Source organism: Hoplias malabaricus, chromosome 5 (genome assembly GCF_029633855.1).
Source record: "Hoplias malabaricus isolate fHopMal1 chromosome 5, fHopMal1.hap1, whole genome shotgun sequence".
Taxonomy (NCBI): Eukaryota; Metazoa; Chordata; class Actinopteri; order Characiformes; family Erythrinidae; genus Hoplias; species Hoplias malabaricus.
In genome coordinates, this window is record NC_089804.1 from 6,533,463 (window position 1) to 6,558,177 (window position 24,715).

General features: G+C 41.9%; 1 protein-coding gene across 1 annotated transcript in view; it reads left to right on the plus strand.

Annotated features, from left to right (window-relative positions):
- The first annotated feature begins 1,451 nt into the window (after nucleotides 1-1,451).
- itga5 (integrin, alpha 5 (fibronectin receptor, alpha polypeptide)) overlaps nucleotides 1,452-24,715 on the plus strand; it is a 57,662-nt gene continuing 34,398 nt past the window's right edge. Inside the window, exons 1-2 of the mRNA XM_066670904.1 lie at nucleotides 1,452-1,937; nucleotides 19,130-19,260. Of these exons, the coding sequence (XP_066527001.1) occupies nucleotides 1,738-1,937; nucleotides 19,130-19,260 (331 nt within the window). The 5' untranslated portion in view covers nucleotides 1,452-1,737. The remainder of the gene's footprint in view (nucleotides 1,938-19,129; nucleotides 19,261-24,715) is intronic.

The following is a 24,715-nucleotide window of genomic DNA, read 5'->3' on the forward strand; positions in this document are numbered from 1 at the left end:
TCTGTTAGACATTCCTCCCTCATATGTCCATGTTGTGGATGTAAAGTCATCCATGTTCTGAGAGGTATATGTTGGTTAAGATACACTGGTAATGAAAGAGCCACTTTTTATCCTTTAAAATGAAATAGTTACATTGTCTCTGTCCAATTTTAAATGTGTATTAAATTAAAACATAACTTTGCAGGAGAAGGGAAATAAGTCTTAACTATTAATGAAAGTCAGTGTAAAAAGGTTTTATTCCAAGTCACTGTGGAGCATTTCTATGGGTCCTTTCATTATGAAATTTTCACACAGCTTGAAGGAAAGCTGCTGTGTTCAAATGATGTAGTAGACTTTAAATATGGATATCCATGTTTTTAACTGGACAGGGATGATATGTAAACTACCTCTGTTTAGACTGGCTGCCTTGCATGATGCATTATTCAACAAAAAGCCCTGTCTGAAACATTCCTTTTAACATTAGCATGAATGGGTGTGGTTCAACTGTTATAGGCTGAATATGAAAATGGAACTGAATATCAATCATGTAACCATGTTAGCATGTCTTTGTGGCATATTTTATACACTAGAAGACATTATGCGCAAAATAAGCAGTCAGATCCATGGCTGTACAATTCTGCGTTGAAATGGAAATGTTACAAACAAACAGTTACAAATGGGTGGATTTGGACAACCAGGGTTTCTGATGTCATAAACCTAAGGAACACACAGTTAATATGTGGGCAGCCATCTTGGATTCTGAACTCTGAGCTCCATGTAGGAAATTTCTACTGGAACACCCACACAAGTCCGATTTCTTACTCAGTAAATCAGGAGAGCCTCGCCAACCCTGAGGTGAGAATTAAAGATGGCTGCCTGCATATAAACAGTGTAAATCAGTAATATCACAGTTTATTGGCGCTTCTCGGTGTCTCATTAAATCAGCTGTACACACAGTATACTGTTCAACCACTGTATGTAGACTTGTTTCCATTGAGTTGGGTGTGTAAAATATCAAAATGAGCTGTTACCAACTGCTATTTCTAACAGGAAACAAGCTAAAAATGAAACCATTGTTTTGTGAATGTTTGACTTACAAGGTAAAGGGAATGCAGCATGAGGCTCTCCCAAATTATGGGGAAATTATGTTCCAGGTGAAACTTCCAACTCTTAACTTACAATTCCAACACAGATATAAACCTATTTTAAACATGGCCCCCTTCAGGGGGAGACCCGCTCTTTGGAGGTTTATTCAGGGACAACTGAGCAGTTTGTTCTCATTACGTTTCTCCTTTATTTAGTAGCAAATACGAGTCTAGTCCAAACTTAACATCTCTTGCCTCATGAAGCGCTCTCTCAACTCTTAGCTCCACCTCTGCTGTAGTTCAGTCACGAGTCTGGGAACTCCTCTCAGCAGTGCTGCTTCAATTAAGCGAGAGAGAGAGAGAGAGAGAGAGAGAGAGAGAGGACGGACGGATGAGAGAGTGAGAGAGAGAGAGGCTGAGATAGCGAGAAAGATAAAGAGGGAAGAGAAGGTGAGCAAGTGAGAGAAAGTGCGAAAAGGGAAGGAAAAGAGAGGGCTTTGAAAAAGTTCTGTACAGTAAGTGCCTAAGGGGCATGATACTTACGCTACTTACCTAGGTCAAGAAATTCAGCCGCTTCAGGAGGAGGACGCCGTTTACCTCAGAGCCTTTGTTCGGAAGCGACCGGCTGGATTCACTGAAGACGCAGGACTCCCTCTCCAGTCGAATATCGATCATGGGCTCCGTACGACACCTCGCAAAGACTGGGGCAACTTCTCGCTTCTCGCTGCCCGGCCGAATTACTACCTATTTCGCGCTACTTTTACCGTTGTGCGTTGCGTTCAACTTGGACGTCGATAACCCGTCGGTTTACAGCGGACCGGATGGCAGTTATTTCGGTTACTCTGTGGACTTTTATATGACCAGGTCACCAAGGTAAGACTGTGTGGATATTTAATGCTTGTTTTAACAGAGCGTACGAAGATAATACAATTACAGCGCTGTCGTAAACGGGACCTAGTCTAGTGTTAAATAGTGTGTTTAAAAGACAGACTGGACCTCTGTTAGTCCAACAGTCCGAATTAGTTTGATCCTTGAGGTTGACATGAATCCATTCTTTCTATTGGTCACTTCTTGTTTCATTCATTCTGTTGTTCTGAAACACACACACACACACACACAGTGGAACTATGAGTGGTTGAGCCACTGTCGTGTGAGTTTTACTTCATTCACACAACAGATTCCCACTGTAGTCCCTCTGTTGCTCTGCATACGTTTGTTAGACCACCCCATTTCACAGTCCTTCAGTGGTCAGGACCCCAAGAGGATCTCCACACTGTGGGGTCTGTATGATTCGGGTGGTTCCCAAGCCACGCTGCTGTGTGTTGAACTTGTGCAAGTGGATCAGACACAGCATTGCTGCTGGAGTCCTTAGACACACTTTGGAAATGTAAAGTTAGAGACAGTTGCTCCTTTGTTGCTCACGGTTTGTGGGGGTCCCGTGGAAAGTCTTGAACACTGAAGGCCAGGGTGAAAGGAGCCTATCAAATTGTGCGTGTGTGTAACCGTAGAACTACAAGGTGCAACGGCACAGAAAGAACTGATGACATGGGCGGTGAGTATAGAAACATGGAGGTCAGTTTAAGATTGTGGTTCATCTGTGAACACACACACAGCCTCGGTTACTTAAAAAAAGTTCCACCTTAATCTCTGTCACCACAGTGTGATGTTTTAACACTGTAAAACTGACCTGGCCAGTTCCAGCCCCAGCAGGGGACATTTTAAGGACTTTGAGAGATCCCAGAGGTGTCTGAGACTGTTGTTTTTCAATCCTACCTCAATGTGTGAAGGGCTGTATAGATCAAAGCTGTTCTCCACAGCTGGGGAGGGACCCCTCTATTAAAAGTGAGGTTCTTACTGTTTGTCCAGGGTAATCTGAAACATTAGTGTGTGTGTGTGTGTGCTCCCCTCAAATATCCACGAGCCTTTGGTGGAGTTTCCTTTTTTGTGAAGCTTTTCTTTTGAATCCTATCTAAAATATCTGACGTGCGTCAAATGATGTCAGTGTTTAACTTAAGCCATATTTAGGGCACAAGCAGGGGACGTGGTGACATCACTGGCGGGACAGAGATGTTCCAGAGGACTGAACTGTTAAGGAGGTAATGAACATCACTGCTGTGGTCTCTGATTGCAGGTGCTTTAGCCACTTTATTGTCATTGACCGAGGACGTTGTCTGTCTGAGTGGTCTAGTATGTCCCCACAAGGCTGACAGCTGTATGATAATGGCCATTTCACTGTTTAAAAATAGTAACATGAATAGATTAGAAGTGTCATTTCTCATGATGTATAAATAAATAACGAGTCACATTGATGTGCATAATCTCATTGTGAAAGTGGTTTGGTTGCATTTGGATTAAACAGCTCTGTCACTGTCCTCCCTTCCAGGATGATTCTAGTTTGGATGCTTTTACAATTTACTAATGGGGTTTGCTGTTGAAGCTTGAAAGAAGGTCAAAGTGACATCAGAACACATCCTGTTTTTGCCTTTGTGACACGTTCACATGTCAAATCAGATTTGAATCACATTTGCTACATTCACATTTACAAGCCTCATTTATCAATTCAGTTTATTTATTATTTATTTATTTCTTTTTTTACTCAGATTAGACAGTTCATTCATTAATGTAAGTGGCTTATATCTGACTGTAATGTGAACGGATCTGTCTCCTTCACTGAAATGGCTCGCATGCCAATTTCATACAGTTACGAGTTATGATACATATTGTTAATTTACGTTTATGCAAAGCTCTAGTGAATTTGGCTGTTCACATTGAGGTTGCACGCCCATGAATCTGATCTGGGACCACGTATGAAAGTGACTCAAATCTGAAATGACAAAGTTGGATTTAACATGTCCACACAGTCAATCTGTGACTCAGAGTTGAGTCACATTAGGACAAAAAACAATTTGAGTCAATTCAGCTTGATAATGTGAACGCAGGGGCGGCACGGTGGCGCAGCAGGTAGGTGTCACAGTCACACAGCTCCAGATACCTGGAGGTTGTGGGTTTTATTCCTGCTTCGGGTAACTGTCTGTGAGGAGTGTGGTGTGTTCTCTCTGTGTCTGCGTGGGTTTCCTCCAGGTGACTGTCTGTGAGGAGTGTGGTGTGTTCTCTCTGTGTCTGTGTGGGTTTCCTCCGGGTGCTCCGGTTTCCTCCCACAGCCCAAAAGCACACGTTGGTAGGTGGATTGGCGACTCAAAAATGTCCGTAGGTGTGAGTGAATGTGTGTGTGTCTGTATTGCCCTGTGAAGGACTGACGCCCCCTTCAGGGTGTATTCCCGCCTTGCGCCCAATGGTTCCAGGCAGGCTCTGGACTCACCACGACCCTGAACTGGATAAGCGGTTACAGATAATGAATGAATGAATGAATATGAACGCAGCCAGATGTCTGGTCCTAGATCTGATGCGTATAGATTCATGAGCATGTGACATGAATGTGAATGATCAGACTGGGTTCCATGCAACTATTTTGCCAAGTGGTTTCAATTCCTCCAGCACAGCAAAACAAGAGGTCAGTCTGGAGCTGGGTCCCAAATTCACTACATAGTGTACTTCACAGATAAAACAAAAAAATTCAACTGGAAGGAGTGAGGTCTATACCTAAATATAAACGGTTGTATAATTCAACATACAAAGGCTAAATGAGTGGAGAAATCGTTATTATATGACTTGTGCACTACGTAGGGTGGAATGAGTCATTTGAGAGTCAGTCAATCTGAAGTAAAAGCAATCTGACTGGACTGCCTTTATTCATCTTCTCCCAGTCATGTACAGTTGATGCTGTGATGCACACTTGAGAAAATAAACCACCTGTATCCCCAGTTTTAATCCAATCAGTCACACCACATACATGATGATTTGTTGTTGGTGAAGGAGATGTGAATAAACTTATCAATGTGTGTGTGCATCTGTTTCATTGACAGATTCATTCACATTAAAGTCATATACATTTCTGAATGTGAACCGCCCAGACAAACACGGAGCGGTGATATTTTATCTCAAAACTGGCTGGACACGTCTCATCAGTTTACTATAAGTGGTGAGCAGGGAATCTCCAAACTGTACTGGATTTCAGCCCTCCAGGACCAGACTTTGAGACCTAAATGAACCTCTCAGATAAATAAACAGAAAGCTATGTGTTTGATCTGGAGGAAAAAAAAAAGACAACGACACTGTATCTCTATATGGCTGGTCTGAGACATTTTGTCACTTGTAATTATACAATTTAAAAAATAAACTGCTTAGTGGACAGTCTCTTATTAAAGCATTTTTGAAAATAGTTTTTATTTCTAAGTTCTAGACAGAATTATTCAACAGCCTTTTGTTCTTAAAGAGTGTGTGAATATTCCTGATCAGAACAAGTTTTCTAAAGACCTTAAATAGAAAGGTTCCCTTAAATACGCTCCCCAACCCCACACTGGACTGTACACAGAGTTCTGCAGTATTTCTAATCGTTAACAAGCACCCACTCGGACTGAGATTGGACTAAATCAGACATCTCCTGCCTGGCTGTTTACTGTGTGTCTGGGAAGCATAGACTTACATGGGCTTTTTTTTTGGTGTGTGATGTGCTAGTGGCTCTACTTTCCACACTGTCCTTCCGTCCTGGACCAGACTCTCTCTCTCTCTCGCTCTCTCTTTCACACCCTCCCTATCTTCCTCTCCCCATGTTACTGACAGACTTCCGCTTGCTTACCCTTCCTTTTGCTTTAAAACTGTTGAAATGTGATCCTTTTCTGTGTTTTTTAAACATTTGAAAGTCCTCTGTGTTTTTCTGCTTTTTGGGAATGACTGAATTATTGTGATTAACTCTTCTGGGTGTGTGTGTGTGTGTGTGTGTGTGTGTGTGTGTGTGTGTGTGTGTGTGTGTGTGTGTGTGCAGTGGATGAGGTAAATCTCTCCTCGCCGAAACCCTCTGCTAATGTAATTCTTCATGGTCTTTAAACCCTGCACCACACTCACATATTCCAGACCATACCCCCACCCCCAACCCAAGCCCACCCCACTATGCTCACGTTTATACAGCCCTTCTCCCTGCCATGACTTCATCTGAACTTCTCACTCTGAACACATCATTGTGGAGGAGGATGTGAGGTGAAGTGGACGGAAAAGGATTAAAGGAACAGTAGGTATACGTTGTACATTTTTTAAACTGCAGATTCAGTGTCATTGGGATGTTCCACCAACCTGTAACAGGGAGGATACAGCCTCTGTCATTGGTACTCCATGAGCAGCACTGCAGAAACTGTGTTATGTAACACTCAGAGGAGGGTAGGAAAGGCAGTGTTTGATCTTAATAAAGGTTCTCTCCCTGTACATCTGTATTTCTTTCATCCAAGCAAAGGAGGCTTCAGGTTGAAGAATGTAAGGATGGTTTTGGGGCATACCCTGTTTGACATTGTTTCCAGATTTTTCATAGCATGTTTGCCTCTGATTTTTTCCCTTTGATACACGTGATGCGACATAGCTGCATGGTTTCCAGACAACGCTGAGGGGAAACCGTTGGACCACCAAATACCACTGGATCGCCTCCATATTATCCCATTTCTCATCACTTAATGGTTTGCTTACAAACATGTCAGGAGCCTTCAGTGTCCAAAACGCATGCTTTACATGTGCACACCTGCTTTCTTGTGAGAACAGAACAGTTTTAGAGGTAGTTATAAATCCAGTTGTGGTTGTTAAGAATTTAAAAAAAATACAGAGGTCTGGAAAATTGATTTGTCTAAAAGAAAAAAGAAAAGTTCCCTCAGCCAGCTGTTCTAAGACTTTGTGCCCTTTTACATTATGGAAAACGGAATTGATCTCACATTCTTCACTCATTCTGTGTCCTCCTAAATCGGTCTCCTTGCCCCAGACGTGCGTAATGGTCGGGCTCAGTTAGGGGAACGTGAGTCTGTCTGTGGGGTATGATGCTCCTTGACTCACACTAATATAATTAGGCTGTGTGTGTAGACCACCAGGGAAGACCGCCTGAGGGCAGGGTTCACACACTTGTGAGAGTGTCATTGTCAGCTGCTTGACTCTAGTAGAGATTTATGTTTCTTTTTCCTTTTTTTTGGTCTGTTCTTTGGCTGGATTTGCCAAACCCCTGCTTGTTCAACTACACATTTAATACATTTTGGAATCCAAAGGCCAACAATGGCAATTATTTACCCTTTCAGGAGGACATTTCTGGAGGGGTTAGGAGAAATTCTCTCACACTTTCAGTATGGATTCGTGTGTGAAGTAGTTACAGCAATGAGGGAAAAACTCATTCATTCTTATTCAGTGCTGTGTGGAGGAGTAGCACATTCCAGCCTCTGTCTGCATAGCATGATAAGGAGGACAGCTTTTTGGCAGGAACTGGTCAGAGGTCAGGGTCTGAACATTAGGATTATTCCTGATTGTTAGTGGGGGTGGGGTGGAGGGGAAATATTTGGTTACACTTTAGACGATCCAAAGAGCTTTTCCACTGCATGGTACCTACATTACATGGACCTACTTGGTTTGTTTTCTACTATAACAGCTCTATTTTGAAATGTAGCATATAGCATCACAAAACACCATCTTTCTTGGGAAAAGCAGGCAACCTTGATCGTTGTTGACTCGTGGTGTATTCGCCTGATGATGATTTTTGGGACTTTGTTGTTGTTTTTCCCAAGGATTCAAGGAGTGTTTGAACCTCTTTAAAAGACCTGCTCAAGTGCCCTACGCCATAGTGAGAGATTATAATTTATGCATTGGCGTGTCTGCGTTGCTCTGCAATTACACCGCCAAACCACTAGGGCTGAATCCGCAATGTCTTTTTCAGCACTGGGTAGTATGCAATGTGTCCATATGGGGGTTACATTGACTTATTTTTGCTTTTCCGTTGACAGTAGTTAAGGTGAAACCGACTCTAAATTCTGGAGACCACTAACTGCGTGAAGGTAAACACAGACTGAAAGTGCTGCTAAACTACTAGCAGCTCAAGTTACAAATGAGTTTTTGTGTTAATATAAGCATACAGTCTGCTTCTTACTCAAACCTACCAGAAGATGCGGCACTTCTGAATGAATACACACATCAGGGAGAATTTGTTTTTGTTCTGAGAACTGCTTTTCCCCAGAATCGCATATGGTGCCTTTAAATCTAGTCAGGGTTGAACATATGACGACCTATTGCCAGATCTCAGATTGGAAACTGAACTCTCCAGTTGAACCCATAAGCTGGAGAATATTTACAGTTTTATAACATTATCGAGTGCAGGTATAAATGATGGATTATGCATTAAAATCAGTCCTGAGATAAGCTCTGAATAAGCCTGCAATTTTGTAAGCATTCCTTCAATAAGAGGCTTTGAAATTGCACATTTGTTTGAAGACAAGAACTGTCTAGTGTTTGCCAAAGACCACAAATTTGTAGCCGCTTTGGGGCCAGAGATGGGACGACGTTGCTGTAAACCCAGGAGAAGGTTCTCACCTGCGTAAGTATTTGATGGCTGGAAGGTCCAATGTGTGACTGTTGAGGCACCCCGCTGCTAATGAGCTCCAGTCCTGCTTCGTGTGTTTGTGCAAAGCTGCACTTGTGCATTACATCATGGATGATTCGACCATGACAGAGTGAATTAGGTAATCTCTGGATATGTTTGTCACCGTCAATGTTTCCCCAATGTAAGGGGATGAATACTAAACCAACATTGCCCTAGAACCCCAAAGCTAGCCCGTCACTGCTAAATATAGATGCTGCCCACTATTTATGCTTTACTCCCATTCCTACGAAGAGATACTTCATTTCTTGTTTATTTTGACTCTTCCTGTCTATGACTTTGTGTATGTGTGTGGTTATTTGTCTGTTGTAAAGGGTCCATCTGGTTATGGGTGTGTGTGTGTGTGTTAGCTGCCAAGTTCTTCTTCACCCCGTTTCCCTGTGCAATGATTAGTGTTTTCCATAGTTACTGGACAATGGAGTCTTTGTGCAGTGGTACCTGTTTTGTGCAGCTAAACTTTTCCATGTGGCTTAATTTATTACTATTATTATTGTCTTATTTATGTGTTAATTCGTATGTCACCTCAGTTTTGTAGCTCTGCTTCAGCATTAGGGCCCCGTGTCCTGTTTGGCATCTGGTTGTACTCTTGAAGACTGGCTTGGTAGTAACATGTGAACAGGTTGTTTTAAGGGTTAATGATGACTAGCTTAGCCAGTGACCAGGCTGTCTGGATTTTACTGCCTGCTTGGAAAAGGAAGGCTTGTGTGTGTGTGTATAATAGGCCCCTGTTCTTGTTCATCTGAAAAAAAACATGCAAGTGTTTGATGAGTGTGTCCAGATTTGCCCGGTGCGGCACTCAGTCATGCCCTTGAGCACAGGAAAGCCCTGGAGTGGTGCTTACATCTGAAGCAGTCCTAGGTAGATCTCTTATCGTTATTTATCATCCTTCCTTCTTTCAGAGTAGAACAAAGGCTCTGCCTGAGCCAGTTACAACAGTGGAGAATTTTTGAAATGAGTCAGTGTTCAGGTGGCTGAACAGCGGGGTGTAAAAGTGCTGAGGAGGTCTTGAAGGTCAGCTGTTAGTTGCTGATAGTTTAGCTGACGATCGCTCCGAAGCTTTGCTGTCTCACTGTTTTGCAAGTGTGAGGACCTAGACCTCCTGCTGAGCTCTTGTGTGGTGTGAACTTCCCACCGTTTACAAGGCAGCTTGGGATGGCTCTGAGTTCTGTGGAGGTGTGAATTTTCTTTACTGTGGGGGTTAGGTTGCGTAATTTGACTTCCAAATGTAAGAAGTGAAGTTTCACTCTGTGTTTACATAGTTGTAGTGGCTGCAGCATAGACAACGATTGGTGGCTTTCTTCTGAACTGAACACACAATAACATCAAGCTTTGGTATCTCAAAAATGACGAGACAGTGGCTGAATGCTAACAGATTCTAACGTAGAAGAACAGCCACCTTCCTGGCCAGCTCTGATTAGTTTTATAATTTTCTTTTTAAACACTATCTGATTGTTAATAGGTGATCTGATGCACGATAATTGGCCGATGAGGATAGTTCAAAGCTAGCTCCTTGGTGTAGAAGGCTAAGCCAAACTCTGAAAGGCCCTGGCTGACTCCTCCGCACCTGGTCCAGGGACGTTGATTTGCAGGCCTCCTGCTGCAGCGTACACATCCTTTGGGAGGAAATGCTTTTGTGGTTACATTAAAGTCTGGCTGCACTAAGGAGGGGTGGTGGTGGTGGTGTGGGGGGGGGGGGGGTGTTTATCAGATCAACAGAGGTGGGTGTGGGTTCAGTATTAACCGCCGTTGTGAAATGGTCCAAGAGTGGAGCAGGTAGTCATTACACCTCTGAATATTTAGATCCTCTGGGTTTTTAGGAGATTCTGATTGAGTTGTTTTTATTAGAGGATAAAAAACAGCTGCTAATTTTAGGACTTGATGTATTTAATGTTGTTATAATCATGGCCATGGTTCTTTAATCTTTAGCTGTTTTTGCTTGTAATTTTTCCTCATTTTGTCATTTCTTCCATTGTCTTTTCCTGAAGGTAGTGGTCAGATCAGCTGTTTGGAGAGTAAGCCCTGCAGTGGTTCAGGACCAGTTCTCCCAGGCTGTAACTGCTTTGCTCATCATCTTCAGGCCTACGCTTCTCAGACAGCAGCGTGGAGCATGTGTGGTTCAGCTCTAGTGAGCAGACAGACCCTCCAGACAGTGCTGTTTCAGCCTGCTTTTCAGCTTTCTCCTTATTAGCTGCTTCTATTGTAATTGCGTAGCCGGTCAGTACCGAGACACGCTGGCATCAGAGATAATATGCCCTGGCGTCTCGGTGCGGCTTTTGTGGTCTGTGGAGTGCAGAGACCCTGCTTACGTACCTGTGGTCTTCACATGATTACCTTTAGTGATGCCACTTTAATAAAGGTTACAATTAGGTTAATAACCGCTCCAGATTTGAATTACGAGTTGATTCTAGAAATAGTAGAAGTTGTGCACCACATGTCAAGGGTTATTTTGCATCTCCGTCTTCATCTTTTCTGCTCCAGATCATAGCTCTGATTTGATGGGCAGAACACACATCCCATAATTAGCTGCCAAGAGCAATTTACGTTCAGATTTCATTGAGGTCTGTTTGGAGATTACTGTTAAAGTGTTTTTTGGAGAAGCTGTTTGCCTTCCGGACCTCAGCAGCATCAAAACTCATGTTTCCAGCCATAACAGCCACTGTTTACAAGCATTTTCAATGTCCAGTGTCAGGAAAATCAACATTAAATATTAGCAGTAAAAATACGATTTACAGCTTCTGTGTGTAATCTAAAATTATCATTTAAAATTCAAACATTCTCCCGCTCTTTTCTCATTTCATGGTAACTTTTACTAAGTATTAAAAAAGACAAATGGGCAATAAACAAAAAATGACATCACTGACATCAGAATCACAGTCTTTGAGTTCCATAAACCAACACACTCACACTTTTGGAGACAGTATTACGGGAATATAACGTTTAGTCTCATTGTTGACAGATTTTGGTGCTGTGCATAGAGTTGCCAGCTGTTTCTAATCATTTGTCAGGTTTGGAAAACCTTTGGAAAGATTTCACTTATGTTCTTCTGAATGAAGGGTGGTCTCGTTTTTCATAACACTGCAGAAGTAGCTTCATGTCTGAACGACAGGTTTCTGATTTCAATCAGTGTAAACACCGTAGTCAGCAAATCCTGAGTGTGTGTTTCGGAGTGTAAATTCCAAGTGAACAGGGAGACTTTCTATTACTGAGTGATGGTAATAAACAACTGTTGGCTCATACACAGACGGTGGGAGATGTTTGACGCCCAAATTCAGGAAGAAGCTTGCTATGAGATATTTAAAAACTTATTTATTTATTTATTTATTTTTAAACACAAGACCTTTTCTCGGGATTCAGTATCACTATGTTATTTTGACCCACTTCATTACTGTGTCTGAGCCACTTACAGTTGCATGGTGGAAGATGCAGGCAGGATTTCCTAGCCCCTGTGAAAAAGCCGATGTGGTTTCCCAGCAGGCTTTAAGCAATTATAAAAATGTTGAAGTGCCATAAGTGTCACAGCTGTGAGGAAGACAATTAGGTGTGGAACTGGGGGAAAGAATGTTATCGGGGCCAATGAAAAGAGGGCATGTCTGACATTTTGGGGTTAGTATTTGCTCCACCCTTAGATGCTGCTCACACTCTGCGGAATCAGCAACTTTCCAACCAGCCTCCTTTATCTCTGTCTGAGGAGATTTGTGGCGAGCGCTTTCGGTTTTATCATTTTAACATTGGTCTTATTAGACCAGACCACAAATGAGGATGTGTAACGTGGAGCATTTCAGTGATAAACGCTTTTCCCCTTTTTTCAGTCAGCACTCTGCTGATTTATTTAGCTTAATTAGCATTTAGCGCTACGGAGTTGTTTATTTATTTATTATTCATTTATTTATAGGGGGAGGCGGCGGTCTCAGAGCTGAGGGATGCCACAAAAACGCTAATGTTGTTTTCCTCCGTCAGCTCAGGGGGATGGCTTGCCCCCAGCTGTCTCACTCTGTGTTCTGAAAGGAACTTATTGCAAAATATCCCCCCAAAATAAATAAAAAAAGAAATATATAATTGCAAAATAAAGCCTCCACGCTTATTGCAAAATGTGTATGAAACGGTTTCCATTATGAAGAGAGTGTAGACATGTTGAGGGATCGATGGAGGCAATGGGCTATTTGTCTGCTGTTTTTAGAGTACTCAGAAACAATAACAGTCATAGCTTTTCTTGAATAACCAAAAGACTGTTTCCCAGACCACACCCTTTCAAACAAATGTGTGTATTTCATTGTGCGTTTGGGCAAATCCTTGTCTTTGTTTCCAAAGTGTTTAATAGCTGTGATTTTTATCCCAGCACATTGGTGCACAGTAGGCCTGACATTCCTGAGCTATCTAACAGCCTAATATGCTCTCCGCAGGATGTCCTACCAAAGAGGGCTCACTTTACATACAACCTTCCTATTCTAAAACCAGCTCTTTGGCCAAGAACAATCAAGCTCTTATCACCATGCTAATGGAAGCCCAAAATTTAGGAGAGCAGTTTAGACGAGACAGATCCTTAGCCCGATAAAGGCCCATTACATGCTAATTGTTGCTTATTTACTATTGTGTCAGATCACTATCAAGGCTCACTGTGTACATTTGTGTGTGTGTGTGTGTGTGTGCCCATACCAGTTTGTGTGATGCGGAAGACAATTTCCATCGAGCTGATGAAAGCATTTTTCCATTGTTGAGTTTCCTGTTGTGTTTTTTGAAGGTGGTATCAGCATTGAGAGAGGGACCTCCTGTTGACTATGGTTCCACATGAGCGGCGTTAGGTTTACTGCGGTAGTCTATGGAGGAGCCAAGTTTTAGAGATCCAGTGGAAAATCAGGGTGGAACATAGTATATTACAGTATAGCTGTAGCCTAGATTAATAAACATTGTTCTAAACAAGTTATGGCTACTTCCTTTTTAATAAAAGCTAGGGCTGTCCATCAAAAAACAATAAAAAACAGTTAATCACATTGTCCCTTAAAATTAGAGGTTTTAATAATGGGTGTTTAAATGTAAAATAAACAATCAATAAAACTGCTAATGTGTCACTAGGTTCTGTTAAAAAAATTAATAATAATAAATAAATAAGGGAATTTTGGGTGGCAGTTGCAGCAAAGTTTGTTAAACGATTAATCAGTGTTGAAAATAAATAAATGAATAAATAAATAAAAATCAGCATGCTACATTCCTAAATGTTAATGTGTTAATATTGAGAGCATTAATAAACCCTCCAAAGTGTCTCCAGGGTGTGTTCCCACCTTGCGCCCATTGATTCCAGGTAGACTCTGGACCCACCGCGACCCTGAACTGGATAAGGGTTACAGATAATGAATGAATGAATGAATGAATAATAAACCCTCCATTCTGAAATCTGTTACATAGCTGGCTAACTAAACTTAGCTTAGTTCTTAGCAGTTTTTAAAGTCAATTTAAAAAGCTCATGAGCTGTTATAAAATACTAAACTGCTGCTGCTATGTTCATTGGCAAATCCCTGTTCTACCCAGTCACAAGCGTCAGCATCAGTGAAGCAAATATTGGTTTAAAATCCATCCAAGTAGGTGCTGAATTAAATTTTTGCATTTTAAAAAATGTTTACATTTTTTTTAAAGACTTTTGAACTTCCCCGCCCCCTGAACCCAATCTCTCCAATCACAGCCCTGGACCTACGTTTATGTGAGAGCACAAATTGTTTAACTGCATAAAACAGGCACAAAGAGAGTGGAGAAATGCAAAACCGCATGCTTATTACTGCTGCATGCTCAGGGGGTGTGTTGAGCAGTGGCTCATAATCATCGAAAAGGAACATCTGCTCAAATGTACCACATTGAAAAGGGTGAGAATGGGGCTGTGTTGTTTGATCAGTGTGGTACTTTAACTAAAATATAAAACAGGCGATTCATTAAGACCCTGGTGTGTCAGCTCAGTTTAGTTAAGACTAACCTTACTGTATTACAGTGAGCTCCGTTCTCATGGTGTTGGTTTAGAAATCCTTCTTATTAGAGAACTGATGTGCCAGCTTACCTAAGGATTTCATGACTCACGCTCATGATGAGAGCGAGTGAGTTTTACAACATGGAAAACGCCATCCTCGTAAGTAGACGTAGACTTTTCAAGCAGGCAGCCAAAGCAGAGTGTGTTTGCACTGCTCTCTAGGAACTTGAGAAGTTAAGGAGAAGTGAGAGTGCACCGTGGTGCATGCTGAGCCTGCAGTTTGAGAGACGCGCTTCAAATAGAAAACGGCAGAGCGGAACATTCCAGGTTTACGATGACACTCGTCAGTGCACGCCGAGTCTTCTGTTATTATTTGCAGATTATTTTATTATTTCGACTTTCTTATACTTCTGTGTTTTCACTTATGTCAACTCCTGTGAACATCTGCTCCATCCCAGGCTTGAGGAATAACAGATCCTGATTCTGAAGTGTGCTGTGCTGGGTGTGGTTGTGATCATGTGTGGTTTAGTTTAATATAAACTCTTATAAGGAGCAGGAAATTTGCTGAGGAGTGGGTGTTTTTTCCCCCTACTTCCCAACTCCAGGCTTATGTAAGCTTATGGTGGGAATCTACAGCTTTTTTTCTGTAAATGACATTAGTCTTCAGGCAGGGTGCTGTGGTGCCTGTGGGATGGACGCTTGCCGTGTCCAGGCACAAGGCGGACAAACAGGATCCACTCTTCCAGCCGGAAGAGTGCAGTGTGTTTTGGTTTCCCCCTTTTATGAAAACAAATGAAGCGCCTGCTTAGGTCTCTCACTCTCTCACTTTCTCTCTTTTCTCTCTCACACACTCTTTCACTCTTTCTTTCTTTCTTTTCTCTCTCTCACACACACTCTCACTCTCTATCTCACTCACTCTCACTCTGTCTCTCACTCTCTCTCTCACTCCATCTTTTTCTTTCTCTCTCCCTTTCTCTCTCTCACACACTCACCCTCTCTATTTCTCTCCTTCTTTTTCTCTCTTTTCTCTCTCTCACACACTCACCCTCTCTTTCTCTCTCTCACTCCTTTCTTTCTCTTTTCTCTCTCACACACTCACCCTCTTTCTCTCTCTCTTCTTTCTTTTTCTCTTTTCTGTCTCTCTCTTCTTTCTTTTTCTCTTTTCTCTCACACACTCACCCTCTCTCTTTCTCTCTCTCATTTCTTTCTTTTCTCTCACTCTTAAACTCTCTCTCTCTCTCTCTCTCTCTCTCTCTCTCTCTCTCTCTCTCTCTCTCTCTCTCTCTCTCCATATACATACAAACATACCTTCCACAGATTTGTAACTGACCTTGGAGGATGTCATCCTGTAGTGGCCTTGAAATCTACTAACTCCCGGGATTGAATTTTTATTTCTCTTTAAACTGTTTAAACACTGTCTGGTGGTTTATAATAGGACCCAATTATAAAGCTTTTAAAGTTAGACCTGACCATTAGCGCTCTAAAATACGAACAACAGCTAGTATTTGTAAATATATTTTAGCAGGTAGTATCGCTGTCACAGTTATTTAGGGAGGGTGTGGTACACCATTGACTCCCATATGAGAGACCTGGCTTCAATTCCAGGTCTGGGCACTCCAAAAAGAGTCCTTGGGCAAGACTCCTAACACTGCACTGGCCTATCTTTAATACCAGGAACCCTGTAAGCCGCCCTGGATAAGAGCGTCTGCCAAAATGCCGTAACTGAGGGACACAGCCCAAGCTCCTCTACTGACTGACACAGAGGAGCAGAGCTCTGTTTACAAATTTTTGATAAGTGCGTCAGGGATTAATAGGTATATTTTGAAGACCTCGTCTTCATATGTGGAGAAAATTTGTGTCCCACCAGCAATTCATTTTCTGCTTTATATTTTACAAAACTGATATGAATTCACTGGACACATCTGACCTTTACTGACTTTCTGACCAGTTCAGATACACAGCTATTCACTTGTTGTAGACTTAGCTGAGGAGAGCACAAAGTACGCATGGGGGGTTGGGGCAGGGGAGTTTGTGAGCACACGCTGGGGAAAATCAATGATTTGGAAAATGTTCAGCCTTCTACACTTGGGCATGGACAAATGAGGGGTGCAAGTGTGAAAATGTGAGTACTTGGACAGGGGAGGGGGTTATTGGGCTTACGTAAACGGAGGTCCAATGCTGTGATTGGAGAGACTCAGATGAGGGGGCGGGACTATTCTAAAGTTCCTAATCTCTTGGTTATTGACTGGCAGATCACAAAAGCCTGACTGGGTTGTGTAATTTCACTATTTGTGGTTCATTCTGTGACTAAAGAACAATATAGAAAACGCAAGCTTTATCAACATATATATAATAGTGCTCTAAACCAGCCCTGTTCAGTGGACACTATCTTTAATGGATCTAAAGTGGACATGTGCGTTCTACCATGGGGGCTTCTTGACTGCAGGGCTTGCTGAATATAGGCTTTGTGAGGAGACAAGCCTAGGAGGCAGGAAAGGGTGTTCTCTTCCTGTAGGTTCACCCCCCCCCCCAACAGAAGCCCTCTGTGCCCCCCTCACCATGCTTATACGGACTGCCTTAATGACAGGAAATGGGATAGTAAGCTCACAGACAGTGAGGACATGTCTGTAATGTCCTCATCTAGGCTGTCTCGCAGAAAATAAGAGATTAGTAAAGGGTCATGAAGGGTCATTACAGTCCGTATTTGGAAAGCACTGATTTATTACAGTATATTTTCAATTCATGTTGCAGACAGAGCTGAAATATATTTGACAGAAAACAGTTTAATTTAAAAATAAATATGATAATTTCATTAAAGGAAATGATGATGAAAAATAGTCGTTGACTACCAAATGCTAGATGAGTTAATAATATAAAAAATTATTTGAAGATCACAACTATGACAATGTTTTGCATTTTTCATCAACGAATAAAAACAAAATATTATGAAAGGATTCAAAACAAAATCAAAACCAAAAAAAAATCACAAGCAAATATTAAAGAGGAAAAGGCTTCATCTGTTTGCTGTTGTCAGGGCGACGATCATTTGGAATCGACTCCTCTTCACCAACTAGGGTTTACTTTGATTGTATTCCACTGCTTTCTGAGACTAATTCTCTCGGAGATTCTGCTCAGTGAGACGGCTTCGGAACTATGTCCAAAATCCATCTTAATAAGTTAGTTAAGTGGTGACCAATCGATGACGTCAGTGGACGTCCAAAACGCGTTTTATACAAGTAATTTATTTCGGGACCAATTAATAACGTCAATGGACGTCCAAAATACGTCTAATAGTCGTCTTTTCAATGTCTGTGTTTGGACGTCTTTTCAACTTTCATTTTCAACCTTAAGAGAACGTTGATTAGACGGCAGTCATTACGTTATTTCAACGTTGAATCAACGGCTAAACGTTTACTGGGAAGGGGGGTTTAAAAGACAGAACTCCTCCTCGCTTTGCAAGCTCCTCACGTAGAATACAAACTTAATCCATCCATCCATCCATTATCTGTAACCGCTTATCCAATTTAGGGTCACGGGGGGTCCAGAGCCTACCTGGAATCATCGGGCGTAAGGCGGGAATACACCCTGGAGGGGACGCCAGTCCTTCACAGGGCATACAAACTTAATGTTAATGTAAAATTAGACTACAACTAAATCAAAATCAGCTGCCCAAACAAACACATCCTGAAAACAAACTGGGACTAGTTTTGGATGCTATATGTGCTTATCTACATTTGTGATTGTTTGCTTTTAATTAAAGTGTCATGGAGTGTTTTTGATGGACTAGTGAATATTATTCTCCCATTTTATTGCAAATAACCTGACTGTATTTCATTCTGTGTGTGTGTTGGACCTCAAATTCCATGTTGGAGCATATATTTGTAACGCACGTCATAATCCCTGCAGTGTATGGCTGCAGCTCTCGTCTGAAGAACTCTGTTTAGCAGAATGGAATTCCTAGTGCAGGGTAATTGGCTTTTTTGACTCTGTCTGACTATGAGACATTAGACCCCATCTGTTTCAAGGCCATCTGGGGATGATTAACCTGTCCTCCTGGTCTGTAGCACTTCTCAGGCTTTTGAAGCTCTTTTTTTTTCAGTCCAGTTTAGTCACAGTTGCTCTTCAGTTGATGATTTTGGTTTGTGTAATCAGCACAAGAGTAATATTCAGTGTTTGTGGTTGAGACTGCTTTTAATGCAAAAGATTGTTTGGGGGGGTGGGGGGGGGGGGTGTGGCACCGCACTTATACACTAATAGCTGTGTGTGTGTGGGGCTTTAGTAGAAATGAGAGAGAGATCCCTAAGGGAGAAGCACAGCTGTTGAAACACAGATTTGACTCCACTTCAGCAGTCTCAGCTCTTGTTTTCCCATTTGTTACCCAGTGAGGCTAGTGTGTATTGTGTTTTGGAGAGTGAAACTCTCATGCCAACAAACTTAACACCAACTGAACACGGACCATTTGTAATACATTAGTGGTCATTTGTACCAAGTCCGTTTTCTCAAAGGTGTTTAATTCCCATTTATTTACTAAGTGAGAGTTGAAACTTAAACTGATGCCATGATGCCAACTACTTCTAATCTGTTTTCTCTCTTCATTCCCAACAGCGAGAGCATCATAGTTGGAGCCCCCAAGGCTAACACCAGCCAGCCTTACATCAAAGAAGGAGGCTCTGTCTTCTACTGCCCGTGGAGCCTTGGCCAGGCACACTGCACTAGTGTAGTGTTTGACAGAGAAGGTAAGACTCACTGACACACAGGAAATGTCTTGTGGAAAGGGTCGGTCATAAAAAAAAAAAACTTCCTAAAATTTCTGCAATCAATGAATGGGTTGTGTGTTTGAACGTTTTTTAGTGAGCTACTGTAAGATTTATGCTTTCCTGTCGATTAGTGCACTGTCTGCGTATAGCATTTTTAGATTAACTTTGATGTGCACTATGTAGGGAGTGTGGCACTATTTTGGAACACAGCCGGATCTCCACTACTGACCGACACCGATGAAAAGAGCTCCATTTACAAATATGACGTGGATAAATGGGTCAGGGATCCATACTTATATTTGTCTCATTTTAGCGTCTAAAATTGTTGACAGAAACAATAAAACAATTTTAACAACACAGTTTTTATGTGAGTTGTTTGTTTGAGTAAAGAGTAGGTCCCCAGCATGTAAAAACTACTACACACATGGATGTCACTTGCAACCCATGGATAGCATCTTTTAGCTACAGGTTTAGAACACAGTTATCACTCCAGACATCAAGTCCTCAGGAAAAGAATGTGCCCTAATTGCTAATTGTTTACCAGGACTTCACATGGAGTGGGGTGAGAATTCAGGATTCGGTTTCCTCTTCCTCTGCTACACAATTCCTTTGTTGACAGATGCTTTCTCTTTGCCCAGAGTGGGTTTAAAGTGTGCTTCCTTTATAGCCTTGTGCCTGTTGCTCATCTTTCTGCACCCCTGCGTAATGAAAGATATCGCGGCTAGCATCTAAATGGCTAAAATTGATGGGGTGTGCCATCATTCACAGGTTTGAAGGTTTGAAGAACAGAATGACCCTGACTTGGTGGTGGTGCATGTTTAGAATGAATTCACATTTCTTGTTGAATTCTTGGTGCAAATAAGAGCTGGGAGTGGCTACTTGATTCACACAGTGGATCAGACACAGCAGTGTTACTGCAATTCATAAATACTGATGTCATAACTGTTCTGAGAACAGCCCACAAGCCAAAAATGTCCAGCCCTCAATGGCCGTATTGTCTTTAATGACATATATAATATGTTTACACATTCATCACCCTTCACCTTTTTTAAACGTACTAATATATTGTGGTAATCATTACTTTGCCCAATGTCTAGAGGTAATCCCTGTCTGACTTTCTGAAATTCTTTCAGGAAAATAAAAATTATGTTGGTTATGGCATGCGTCTTATCAGCATGCACTGTTGCTGACGGGGGATTAGGTGAATATGCATCTGGATGTGCTAATAAACACTTAGCCGTTCTGTTGTGGCAGTGAGTGAATGCAAAATGAACCTAATTATTTGCATATTTCCCAGTAAGACTGAAAACAATAGAAAGATGGACATTTCACACACTTAACACGAGCTGGAAGGCTTGCATCAGTGGAGGCAGCTGAAGGCGTGTGGACCCAGCCAAGCTGTTGAGTTCATCCAGCACATGTAGGGACAATGAAATGTGTGCTCTGTCAGGCAAGGCCTGCTGGCTTCTTTCCTGGCAAATCAAAGACGACTCTGAAACACCAGCGTAGATTTACTGCCTGTAGCCCTGCAACTGTAGCACTCATGACTTTGCATAGACTCTCCAACTACTATTACCCCCTCCATCTTTTGTTTTACCTTAGAGCAGGGGTTTTCAAACCATGGGTCACAAGCCAAAGGAGAAGAGTGGCAGAGAAAAATAATAAATAATAATTTATTTTTGTAGTGGTTATATTCTCCTCCTTCCTATAAGAGCCTGATACAACATCAGAACACAAGTAAAAAAGGATAGTACTTCATTTCCAGGTCACTAGCCTGGACTTTAGATAAAATTTAATGTGTGACCTGCTAAACCTCAAATCTCTGAATACTGACAATACTTTGTCTTCTCCAACAGTCAGCGTTAAACCTGTCAGCTTCAGCCCATATTTGTTAATATGTTTAATCAATAACCTCAAATAGAATGTCTTTTTAAACACTAGTCATAATGTGGCGTACTAAATTAACATCCTCAGATCTGAGCTTATTTTTTTAACCTTGACATTTTCAGTAAATTCTCTAACATTTTAATTGTTAGAGAAAAGAGGTCACTGTTTCCCTTTTTATCTCTCTGTTACAAATGATTATTAATGACCTTTTAAGGTGTTTACCACTTAATTAACAACCATGTAGTAAACAGATTTTTAAACCATTTATAATCCTTTATAATTCATTCATTCATTCATTATCTGTAACCGCTTATCCAATTCAGGGTCGCGGTGGGTCCAGAGCCCACCCGGAATCACTGGGCGCAAGGTGGGAATACACCCTAGAGGGGGCGCCAGTCCTTTACAGGGCAACACACACACACACACACACCTAGGAACCCTTTTGAGTCACCAATCCACCTGCAACGTATGTTTTTGGACTGTGGGAGGAAACCGGAACACCCAGAGGAAACCCACACAGACACAGGGAGAACACACCAACTGCTCACAGACAGTCACCCGGAGCGGGAATCGAACCCTCAACCTCCAGGTCCCTGGAGCTGTGTGACTGCGACACCTACCTGCTGCGCCACCGTGCCGCCCACTAATCCTTTATAAGTGCAGTCATATTTTAAGGTGATAATTATTTAATACTAATTCTGAGTATTATTAATAGTGATGTCAAGAAGCAAATAGGGCAATATCTGTTATATTAGTTTTTAAATATAGCAAACATTCAGAGTTTGTGGTGCCTGGGTTGTGCTAAAAATCAGTTAACAAAATGGGGTCACTTAAAATAGCTTGAAAAACCATGTCCTAGACGTTTCTCTCAATTGCTTTGCATTTGACGTAGTTTGTCAGTGAGGTATGATTTATTGCAGCGTTACATTCTGTCACAGAGGTTAAGCTCGGTTCAGTAGTCAATTAGTCAGATGTCAGTAAACCTGGGCAAGCCTCTCCCTATATCTTATTGTTGATGATAAATTAGTGCCACAGTATAATTCACAGTTTATTTTGTTTAAATGTTTAAATTAAGATTGTGTAAACACTGTTAATGTTGTTGCACTTTATTTGAGGCTTTGTGCTCTTTTGTGGACTTACTTAAGCTCAACACGCCTATGGACAGCATCATGCTTTGGCCTGAGGAAGCAAATCTTCTTTGGTTCCAGCTGGGTTCTTTGGGTTCCAGTAGTTTATGTTGCTGGAAGTATGGCCATTGCTTCCAAGTTAGGTTTGCGAACAAGAACCATTACAGTTCCTTGTTGATGGAAAATTGCTAACCTTTACGTCGAGAACACACCAAAGTTGACCTCGATGTGAAACCAATGTAAAATGAATAGAATTTTGCATGTGGACACAAGCCCGGTGTGACCAGCGCTTTAATCTGCAAGCAAAGTAAGCTGTTGAATTTGCATGGTATTGTGGGAGCTGTAGTGGTTTAGGATAATTGCTATGGTAAATGTAGTCTTGTTTGTGTCTCACCCCTCCTTGTCGTCCTCCTTCTCACATTTTTTTCTCTCTCTTGCTGCAGTGTGTCAAGAGAGAATTATACCCTCGTCTTGTTCATCTTTGTCTCACTATTCTCCTGGCTATTGTGCATCAAACACAGTGTCCAAAATAGCTCCCAACTCACTGTTCCGTGTTACTTGCTATACGATGCAAATCACCTTATGGTGATTTTTACCAGACAGTGCAGTGGATTATGGGAATTCGTATGGCTATCCACTAGGATACATGGGTGGTACACTACTTTTTGCAGTGCACTGTGGGATTGTTTAATTGCACTGAATATCCTCCACTGTCTTTTATGGTCACTGTTACTGAATGGCGGAACCCAAAATAGTCCACTATAAAGTGAAAAGGTGTTTTTGGCGTATTGCTCACTTTAGCTTGAAGGCACATAACAGCACATTTTCAAAGCCAGGATATTGATTCAGTTTGTTTGGTGATCTCTGGTCATGTGAACAGGAGCACATGCTCTGGGATGATAAAGTCTGAGAGCGATTAACTCCGGCTTGACTTTTGCCTTCTGCTTTTTTTTGGGAGACCTAGTGGTCTTTGCCTTACCTCGCCCGTTGATGTGATTATGCTGCTGCGGTGGTCTTTGGACTGCAGGCCAAATACCCTCCACCACGTCCTCCTTTACCATCAGAGAGAGAGAGAGAGAGAGAATGACTGAATGACTGAAATTAAAGGAGATGGCTACTTAAGTCTTTCCTCTTCCTCTTCCTTTCTGATAAGAGAGAGTCGTTGACCTCAAAACTCGTCCACATAATCTGACCCTCTTCTCTTTGCCCTCTCTCAGAGTTCCCCAAGGGACTAGCTGATGTGATGACTGAATTTGTCCATTTGTCTTGTGTACGCCACACACACACACACAGATCTATATCCTCTAATGGGTCTCGTGTCACACAGTTCAAAGACAGTTGGGTGTACACACAATCCTGACCCCCGCTTTCCAACCCCACCCTCTCACAGTCCCATGGGAGTGAGGCTCAAGGCTTGAATTGGGCCCTTCTCAGGAGGAAGCCTTACGAGATTAGTTAGCACACTGCGTCTAGTCAAAACACTTCTAAATCACGGCTGAAAACTCCAGTAGCCTTTGAAGTTTTGTATCTGTGCACACGTTCAGAGCTGTTGTGTGTTACTGTATCACAGACAGAATCTTAAATCTGTCACTGCTTTACGTGGTAATACAAGAGAAATGTGTGTGTGTGTGTGTGTGTGTGTGTGTAGCTAGGGGGGGTTTCAGATAGCCAGCTCCAGCAAGTCTGTCTGAGTCGAACTTTCTTGGCTCTGTGATTCAGGGTTTTTTTGAGTGCGCGTCATGCTGATGAAATTGAAATTAAAACAACACTCTAAAGATGGGGGACACTGAAGTGTGGGACACTGAAGCACTTACTCATTCTAGTCTTTTACACATTCTGACTTTTCCCAGCCAGCCACATCAGCATGAAACTCTGGACATCTCGGATATGACTGTGACTGTAGTGGGTTGACTTTTTGAGAATTATTAACAAGCGCATAAAAGCAAACCTGAACGGAAAAGGCCCAAAATTCACAGAAAAAAAACCCAAATAACTTTATTTAGACTATCATCTGCAAATTCACAAAAGAGTGAAGGATAAATGCAGAGATTTGCACCTGAACAGAATGGAAAATGATTAGCTGACCGCTGATTTCAGTGAAGAACAGTAGTTAATTCAGCTTGCAACTTTCTCCAAGGGTGTCGAGGAAAAACCAAGGCATGGTAGATTCGGACGGAAATAAATTGACAGAGAAGCCCTGTTAAAAAAGAGAGTTACCCCAGGAAACCATACACAGATATTTAGATCAATTGTAGAAAGCCTGTAAACAAGCAGAGATGTAACACCGTCCGAATAGAAGGGGGTTTACACATAGTTTAGTGCTGTTATCTTATTCTTTGTTCTGCTGATTGTACACAGGTCTTGTGTGGTCAGAGTCCAACCTTGATTTATTTACGTGCGTCCATTTTAGATTATATTTC